General features: G+C 36.9%; 1 protein-coding gene across 2 annotated transcripts; it reads right to left on the reverse strand.

Annotated features, from left to right (window-relative positions):
* Positions 1–1,142: 1,142 nt before the first annotated feature.
* LOC105049427 (proteasome subunit alpha type-4) lies at positions 1,143–5,888 on the reverse strand. 2 transcript variants are annotated; one of them, XM_073242393.1, is made up of 3 exons: positions 5,710–5,888; positions 4,092–4,892; positions 1,143–1,314 (listed from the first exon to the last, which is right to left on the reverse strand). In XM_073242393.1, the coding sequence occupies exon 2, from the start codon at positions 4,878–4,880 to the stop codon at positions 4,128–4,130; it is 753 nt and encodes a 250-aa protein (XP_073098494.1). In that variant the 5' UTR covers positions 4,881–4,892; positions 5,710–5,888; the 3' UTR covers positions 1,143–1,314; positions 4,092–4,127. The 2 variants fall into 2 exon arrangements, with proteins under 2 accessions (XP_073098494.1, XP_010927364.2); XM_010929062.4 differs by lacking the exon at positions 1,143–1,314 and having other exon boundaries at positions 3,937–4,892; positions 5,710–5,887.
* Between the last annotated feature and the right edge of the window lie 4,145 nt (positions 5,889–10,033).

Below are 10,033 nucleotides of genomic sequence, written 5' to 3' on the forward strand. Positions count from 1 at the left end.
GTCACGAGATTATAGGAGAGGCTGCCTGTCCCACACCAAATGGCTTAACGTTTAGATTGTAAATCCATAACAAGAGACCATTATATAAATGGTCAATCATGAGGTCACATGGGAAATAGTTAAAAAAGATAAATCATAGGAGTATGTGCTAAAAGAATAGTGTATTTGCATAAAAAAATTGATGGAAAGTAAAATATGAAAACAATGGAAAATTACACGAGATGGATCATTCACAATTTTCATCCTGCTACTAATCAAAATTCCCTCGAATTAATTGATTTCTGAACACGATTTTTCATGCATGCATCATGTAAAGGCTTTGAAGGCTAGTCCTATATAATAAAAGTCCGAGGTTTTCATGCTATATATAAAAATTAAAATGACCGTATGCAATTCATATAAGAAGAATCATGCATATCTACGACCAAAAGATCGATAATTATTATCCCCATCTAATAAAGGCGCATATACTTTTGGCTTTTCTGCTAAAACTAACAGTTGTGGTTGTGCTTAGAGATTAATTGATATGCGGAAATTTTGGTTAATAATAGGATGGAAAATGTGGAAGATCCAACTTACGATGTGGCAAGAGAAGATTGTGTAATCCACTTAGGAGGCATGAAAGAGTTGCCACACCAACACCATTTCAGATGGATAACTTAAAGACTCTTAGAAACAAATGCTGAAGAAGCACAGAGGAAGGCTCGAAGTCATTTGCATTGTAATAAGAAGTAAGAGAGATGAAGATGGTTTTGTCCCCAGTTTACAGTAATAATTGTAGAGATAGTTGCATAGTCATATCCATCAAAACATCTAAAATACCTAGGTCATTCAAATCATGATGTTTATATCCAAGAACAAAAACTAGAATTGCAAGCTAGAGAGTGAAAACAAATGAAGCTAAACAGGAAGCAGGAGCCCTCGGTGCCTCAGCCTACAGCAATGTAATCTAAATCAAATAGATTTGTTCAGGCACCAACCATCCTCGTGTAGAAACTGAAAGCAGTTTTCTTGTCAACTTTTGTCAGAATATTTTTTGCAAAACCGGTCACTTACTGCTAGATCCCGATATGGCAGACTGAAGTCAGAAGATTATTACCATATAGTTCTAAACCTGGGTATACATATTTGAATGGTAAACTCGAAAATCTATGAGGAAGAAGATAGCATAAACTAAATCCCCATCTCAAAAAACAACAAAAAAACAAAAAAGGAAAAGAAAAATAAAAGGTCCATCATGCAACGGCCAGGAGAACTCTTGTCAAAGCTTCCTTCAGCAAAGGATGCCGGTTAGGACATGACAGCTTCAACTGGCTGCAACAGCACAAAGGCAAGAAATCACTGGTAGTTAAAATAACAATCAACTGCCATACACTTCTAAATTTCATCATGGCAGTATCACTTCTTCTTCATTACAGAACAAAAGGAAGGGGGCTCACTCTAATCACGATGGTCAATGGACAAGAACAGCCAACAACTTGGTACTGAAAAAAAGAGAGTTAACATCCTGCCACAGTAAGCACTGCTGATCACTCTTCCAGTTTACTACCCCAAAACTGGAATGTTTCAGGTGGTACTTCCATTATAATTAAAAATCAACCCCCAATTTAGACAATGACGATTGCCTAAGCGGCCAAACAATACAATCACCCACACAAGGTAACATAACAAAGATTTGGGTAGGTGCAGAGCAAACAATAAGGTTAGTGCAAGTTTTTGTATTCTTTGTATCCCATACAAATCAAACATCAGCCTTTAAGTTCTGTAGGTTAAATGCCATAGAGAATTATTTTCCAAATTTCTGAGAAATAGGTGAATTTCTGTGTCTTTAAAACAATAGTACTAAGAAACAATAAGAAGGATAAATATCACTTTTTCAAGGCTTCAAGCAACAAGGATTCTGCCTCATCAAAATGCCAACATGCATATAACAGACAGCTTTCCCAATCAGAATAATTGTAGTCATTCCATACTTCCCCAAGAAATTTTGGAAAATAAGATATGCTTTCTGTAATTTAGAACCACCCAGATATTGCAGAAAAATATGGTCCATGGTCACAAAGGTACAAGCGTATCTCTTAAAACGGCAAGGCAACAAAAAGGCCTACCAGCCTGGTACATCCGCGCATTTGCAAGTAGTGTTAGTGTATCATCTTTGTCACTTTGTTGCATAAACCTTGGTTATTTCTCAGCATGAGCAGGCCTGTGCATCTTAAGGCATATTTGAACAATCAAAGCAAACCGGCAAACGAGGAGATTGCCTTAGCTCATAAAAGCTTAAGAGCTGATTAAAGGCAGGAATTTTAATGCAAGGAAAACTTTAATTGCTAATTAGAGCACAATATTTTGTGTCAGGTCTTCCCTTTGCATTATTCATTTTTGATGCAATATTGTTATGTCCATGTCTTTAATAGAAAACAAAAATTGTGAATCTATCCTTGATACTTTTGGTCCTCTTCTTTTTCCACTCAGGATGGGATGGAAAGGAGAACAATTGCTGGTTGGGCTAGATCAATGTGCAGGCGAGCCACTGGTATCTGAATTGGAAAGGATGGATGGTAATGGGTTCCCCGTCTTCATCTTCAAGAAATTTCGTATTGGATACTACCTTCTTGGGGAAGGGTGCAATAACTATGGTGCTATGCTCAGAACTACGAACTAATGAAAACATAAATAAAGCTATCTGAATATAACTTAAAGAATAAAATAAAAATGCTGATCATTGATCGGCCAAGGGCCGTTTTCAAAGTTATAGTTTAATACTTATAAGTGGCTTCTATTAACTACTAGGATATGTATCACTGCTCAGCTTGACCCTAGTCTTTGCTAGCTTGCACCAAATGCAAATCAACAGATTGGAACATGAATAAAAAAGGGAACTAAAATCATGAAAAGTACTCTAAGATTTGTGCTTCAAGAAAAATTTGTGCTACAGTCATATTAACTGAGTCAGGATGGCACAGGTGGCTGTGAGTAACAATTGCTGGAAACTCATCCAGACAAAATAGGAGAGCTTCTAGGAAACAAAGTTATGTCACGTTGTCTATCCTGAATATACCTAAATGGGCAAGGAAGTAGAAAAGGATTTCTTCCAAACACCATACATGAACATCTGTATGCAAACTTACAATTGCGACTTGCAAGTGCTTTATGGTTGAGTATGATCAGAGGGTCTGTTAGCCTTTCCTCATTAATATTAACCCAGCTCCTATGCTCTTGCCCCATCAACAAACTACAAGATTATCAGCCAAAATACAGTGACCAAACTCATGAGGTCCAACAATGATTGTAGCGAAGGTCATGACAAAGAATAAATGGTCAAGGCAAACAATCCAAAATCATGAAGAAAAAATTGTTGTCAAAGTGTATACCATCATTATTCCTGAAAAATACTGGTTAAAGTTTATTATATATGCATAAGAGACAGATTGATAGCCTACTTGTTGAATCTAGACTCGAACTCCATCTTGCACACAGCTATATGTTAGAAAGTCTATACAATTCTACACTTACATGTGGAGCATCTAATTTTTACTGCTTACTACTGTGCGATATCATCGCTGATAATTTCCATGTCTTTATTCCTTGTTTCAAATGTATAACTTTATGCCTTTGTAATTTCAATCGACAATTTTGATGAAATGGTCGATACCCTTCAAAATCTGAAAAAGAGATGCTACAAACAAATTGCATCAATGTCATTGAGTTTACACATACACCCTTACTTCATGCTTCAAAGTTCAAAGCAGACCACTCATGTTAAACTATAATGTCGGCAGCTTGACCAAATGATCCATCTCTTCAGTCAAAGAAAGCAAAGATCGTCACATCTATGGCCAAATACATACATAAAAATTAAAAAGAATGCTTCATATTGACACTTGGATATACAAATCTATAGCAAATGAACTGACCAAGAAAACAAAAAATCATGAATTTTCACAATAGCAACATCATTAGTCAAATAACTCAATGGAAATGGTCGAACACTACATCCAACAAGAGTATTGTAATGTAACAGAGAACGATTGGCTCCAAAAACGGTAACTAAGTTCTTGCATGCTTAACACTGTAAAACTAATTCAACATACCACAGACTATGCCATTATCAGTTCTAAAACCCAAACTCAAGAGGAATCTGCAGCAGGCTGTGCAACCCCAGTCTTCACCAGCAGCTTACTAAGTGCCTCAGGTGAGCAAACCTGATACTTCACCTCTCCTGATGGCGACAAGAAGATCTCTGCAAGCTCAAGCTTTTCGGCAGTAAGGCTTGTGCTGTCCATCGTCTTGCTCAGCACTTTGAGAGCAAGCGCAACTGCCTCTTCTCGAGTGATGTCCTCCTTGTAATCCTGTTTCAGCATCGACTGCGCCGCCTGGTTATTAGCACCAATTGCTGCTGCCTTCCAGCCACCATAATTCCCGCTAGGATCGCTCATGTAAAGCTGGAAACCAAAGTTCTTGTCCCAGCCAGCAAAGAGGAATGAAACACCAAAGGGACGAAGGCCACCAAACTGAGTGTAACCCTGCTTGGTGTCGCAGAGGGACTGGACAAGCTGCTCAACAGGCATGGGCTCCTGGTATGCAAAAGTGTAGCGCTGGGCCTGGATACGGGCAGTGTTGATGAGGATGTTGGCATCAGACATGATGCCGGCAACGGCACAAGCAAGGTGGTCATCGATCTTGTACATCTTCTCAGTGGACTTGGAAGTCTGGAGGAGCTTCGAGGTCACCTTCTTCTCGCCAAGGAGGACAGCACCGTCGGTAGCGAGGATGCCAATGGCGGAGCCGGCATTGCCGATAGCCTCCATTGCATACTCAACCTGGTACAACCGCCCCTCAGGGGAGAAGATTGTGGTTCTGCTATCATACCGGCGAGACATTTTCAAAGATCACTGCAGCAGCAAAACAAGAAAAGGTATCAACTTTAGAGTGGAGCCAAATAGATCGTGGGGCTTAAAAAAGATTAGCATAAATAGTTGGTGATATAAGGAAATTTTGTGACCCATAGTCAGATTCTATTATCAGGAGGTGAAAAAGATAATTGCATAAGAAGACCCAAAAAAAAAAAAAAACTTGGGACAGAAGAAATCATGGAACAGAAATAAAGACATAGAATTGAGAAATATGAAGAAAATGGTGGTCTGGTGATTGTATCAGCCAAAATTTTCAAGATCACTTAGAACACAATACAGTAGAACGAATAAAGTTCAGAAAAGAAACGAAATCACGGAACCAGAGAAGAACAACATGAAATCGCATAAATATGCTCTTCCGACACTCAAGAAGGCAATTGTAGAACAAATACACGAAAAAGGAACAAAGAGGAAAGGTTAAAAAAAAAGATGGAATCTTGGAGGCTAATATTGGTGGAAAATATCGAAAATTTAATCACAAAGGTAGAAAATGACGGAAATATTAGGGAAAGACCTGTTGAACGGTCATCGTAACATGATTCTTGGAGCCAAAGAAATCCCAGGATGAAAAAAAAAAAAAAAGAATCGATGAGAATCAGACAATCAGACAGAAAATGGCCAGAGATTTAAGTTATCGCCGTCGATCGCTACAAAAATCAAATTCTGTAGCCTCGAGGGCCCCGACGAACTGTTCTACAGGACAGAAAAACAAAAAAGAAAAGAAAGAAAGAACGAGCCCGGAGATGGCAAGCTGGATTCGAAGAATGAAGAGAAGGAGGGGAAGGAGAGAGCAAACCTGGATGGAGATTGGAGAGAGAGAGGACACACAGGAGGAGGCGACTGAGCAAGGAGAGAAGGAAAAGAGAAACAAAGCTTGGAGAAGGGGTCGCCTTTAGCAATTCACATTAATGTTATCCAGCAAAGAAGATTGCGGTCCCGCGGAAGGTGCATCATAGCCCATCAAAGGTACATTGGCTCTTGTTCCAGTGCCAGTATTGTAGGCTCGGATGGAACGATATCCGCTTTGATCTCTGACCGCTGTTCACGGAAACTCATAATTTTATTTTCAAAAAATATTTATAGGAAAAAAAAAAAAAAATCTTATATAAATTTAAAAAATTAACTCAAAATTAATATAAAATTAATAATATTCTCCCTTATACTAGGCAACTAGCAATCAACTTTATAAATAAGCAGGAAAGATAAGAATAATTCACAACTTGCCGCAAACCAATTCACTGTGATAACATTAAATCAACCGATCCTACTTTAGTAAAAAAATTTTAACCAAACCATGAAAAATTTGTGGTGTTCAAGATTATTGGAATGAAAAAAAAAAAATGGAAAGTACCAAATAAGAATTTTACTATCACGTTCAAAAGATATTTTAATTTTTTTATTATTTATATATTTTTATCGTTAAATTAAAAATAAACTATTCAAATATCACCTATTGAGATGCTCATGTACATGGTTGATGCGGTAATATTTTAAAATCAAATTATTTCAACGTTGAATTGATGATAAATTTATAATTAAATTATTTTTTTTTTAAAAATCATCGACCACCGATGGAGGAGCCATAGATGGTGGGGGGAGGGGGGTTGGATGATATCATAAATCTCTATTTTGATGAAATCAAATCTGTCAGATATCGTAAATTTCATTTTAGTGAAAATCAAATATGATCAATATAGTAAATTTCTATCGGTGAAAATCAAATCATGAAAATCAAATCACAATTAAAACCATCCTAAATTGGCTCAATGTATATTCTTTTATATACCTTTTTGTTTATTCTTTCTAGAATCTATTTATATGATATAAATCATGTACAGAGAAAATCAATTAATACAATTGAATTCACTTTCTCTTCATATTTTGTCATGGTATCAGAGCCATTCATCCTTTTTTTTCTTTAATCCAATCGTGGAATTCATTTCTCATCCATCTCTCTTTCATCATGGCATTGACTATAAAGAAACTTTCGCTCCAGTTGCCAAGCTGACATCTGTTCGAACCCTCCTTGCAGTAGCTTCTGTACGACAATGGAAACTTCATCAGATGGATGTTAAAAACCATTTCTTTATGGCCATCTTAAGGAAGAGGTATATATGACCCCACCACCTGGAGTATCTCACCAACCTAATGAAGTATGTCATCTTCGTCAAGCACTGTATGGGCTTAAACAAGCACCAAGAACATGGTTCTCCAAGTTCAGCTCTACCATTTTATCTTTTGGCTTTGCTCAAAGCTCATATGATCCTGCATTGTTTATTCGAAAAACTGACAAAGGCATCATCTTATTACTTCTTTATGTTGATGACATGGTCATAATAGGAGAGGACTCTGAGGGTATCTTGAAATTGAAAGCTTCACTGCATAGCAAATTTGAAATGAAAGATTTGGGCTCTCTTGACTATTTTTTAGGCCTTGAAGTCACTACTCAATCTTCCGGTCTAATTCTTTCTCAAATTAAATATGCTTCTAATCTCATAACTCGTGCAAGATTAACTAATGATAAAACAGCCGCAACACCCTTAGAGGTTAATGTCAAACTTGGTATAAATGATGGAAAACCTCTTAACAATCCTACACTCTACAGAAAACTTGTTGGTGGGTTAATATATCTGACCATAATTCATCCTGATATAGCTCATGCAGTTCATGTTGTTAGCCAATTCATGGCCAAACCTCACACTAGTCACTATGCAACAGTTTTCGTATCATTCGCTACTTAAAGGATCATCTTTTTCAGAGCATTCTTTTACCACGCACATCTAATTTTCAGTTGCGTGCTTATAGTGATGCAGACTGGACCGGCGACATCAATGATCGACGATTTACAACCGGTTATTGCATCCTTCTTGGTGATTTCCTAATCTCATGGAAAAGTAAAAAGCAAGCAACTGTCTCTCGCTCCAGCACCGAAGCAGAATATCGAGCTCTTGCTGATACTGTCTCTGAAATCATCTGGCTTCGTTGGCTGGTATCTAAAATGAGGGTTCCTCAAGATCGATCAATTTCATTATTTTGTGATAACAAGAATGCCGTTCAAATTGCTCATAATGAAATTTTCATTATTTTTTTACTTCTTTATCTCACAAATTGATTTAGTTGTTGTACATAAATTTGTGTTGTTGGTTGCCATTATCTTCTGTTTTTGATGATTCAAAAATGTTAATCATCAAATTTCAAAGCGAACTTTCTTCGCTCTGATAACTTAGTGGTGCAATTGGTTATCTGTATGCTGTAATTTGGTCACACATGTCAGTCTTTGTGAAATGCGCTAACCTGTATTTAAGTTTGGCATTGATTTCTAATATGGTTCTGTTCATATGATAACAAGGGTTGGCTTTCAGCACTGTGACTGAGACAAAAGTTTACTTGTGGAGTGCTTTCATTGATAGATTATACCAATAGCTGTGCTTTTGTTAGCTCTTACTATCAACTTTGTATGATAGATAGGGCAAATCATTTTTTGTATAGCTAGAATGGTCGATCTCAAGGTCGGTTTCATATATGATGTGGCTTCTTCAACTCAGATGCTGATTCTAGATCAATATGTTGCCTGTTGGGCTAACATGTGGATGAAAAAGTGCGGAAAATTGCATTGTTAGACCTTGTGCCCGACATCAAAAAGAAAAAAATAAAAGAGGTCACTAATTTTTTAATATAACAAGTTGTTTTGGCTATGTATGGTCATATGATTTTTGTTGCTTAATTCAGTGTTTAATGGACACTCGCAATTCTGATTGTTCTTTTCACCTACGTTCCATCTTCTACAGGGTTTGAAAAAGCAGCGAGGGTATGCAGATGATCAAGGGACTGTATGGTTGATATACGGTTACTATTTTAACTATATAAAAATAATACATTATAAATCACAGTAGCAGCAGCAGCAGCAGCAGTAGTAATTATTATTTTGGATAAATAACATCAATATTAATAGTAATGACAACTTACAGTTAGCTTCAGTCATGGAGGAACTTTGATATGGAGGATGATATTTTCGTTCTTGTTAGCTTCAGTCTGTATTACATTTTGTAAAATAGATACTGAAGTTTGTACTTCTATTTGATGATTATTGAAACTTTTTCCTTTTTCATTAGAGAAAGGAGGAACCTTACTGGTTTATCCTGTAAATCAGTAAATATATTAGGCATTGCAATTTTCTCACTGAATTCTGTTCAAGGAATGCACAAACTTGATGTTTGTGTTGGTTGCTCAAGAAGCTGGTTGAAGATGACGATACTTTCAGGTAAAATTGCATGAATATTTTTCTTTCTTTTTCCCCCTGGTGTCAGTAGAACTACTGATTCAATCAAATCAGGGAGTTATATTCGTCCCAATAAATTCAATGCAGTATGGTGATGTTTGATCCAAAATTGTTTGTCATTTCTGTGTTGTTGCTGGCCACTCAGCATCCTATATTACTTTTTGATGGCAACCTGTATCGCTCCGAACCTGTGGATGGCTGCCTCGAAAGGCATGAAACCAAGAAAACAGACTTGGGAAATGCAAGCGAGCAGCTCCAGAAATTTTCCTTGGAGGATTTTATTGCCTAACTGCATGGTCCATAAGGCTGTAAATGGGTCGGGTCATGTTGCCCTGTGACCCTACCCAATCCAACCCATTTAGATCTGATCCAACTTTTAAAGGATCCATAGGGCAGAGCTGGGTCTAAAATTGGATCCATTCATTTTTTCGATTGGATTTGGGTTTATTGAATTCGGATCGGATCCGATCCGAATGCATTATACCCTTAGGATCCGAATCGTTTGAGCCTCTTAATTGTGATTTAAGAGTTGTATCAGCAATGCCTTTAATCTAAAGATAGGTTTAAAATTATTTTTATATCTTAATTTATTTTGAGAGCAATATTAGTTACTGACTATTTTATGTGGTTAATAGTAGTTAGTTATATTGTAATTAGAATAGTTGGCTGCATTTGATCTAGATTCAATCTAAATTCAAATTGGGATTGGTGATATATTAACTTGATTTGATCTGAACCGTCTGTTGGGTCGAAGATTTTATCCAAATCTGATTGATTTGGATCTGAGTTCAATATTAGGATCCGATAAAAAAACTATATTGGTTAGGGTCACTTGCAACTC

This window comes from Elaeis guineensis, chromosome 8 (assembly GCF_000442705.2).
Source record: "Elaeis guineensis isolate ETL-2024a chromosome 8, EG11, whole genome shotgun sequence".
NCBI classification, from domain to species: Eukaryota; Viridiplantae; Streptophyta; class Magnoliopsida; order Arecales; family Arecaceae; genus Elaeis; species Elaeis guineensis.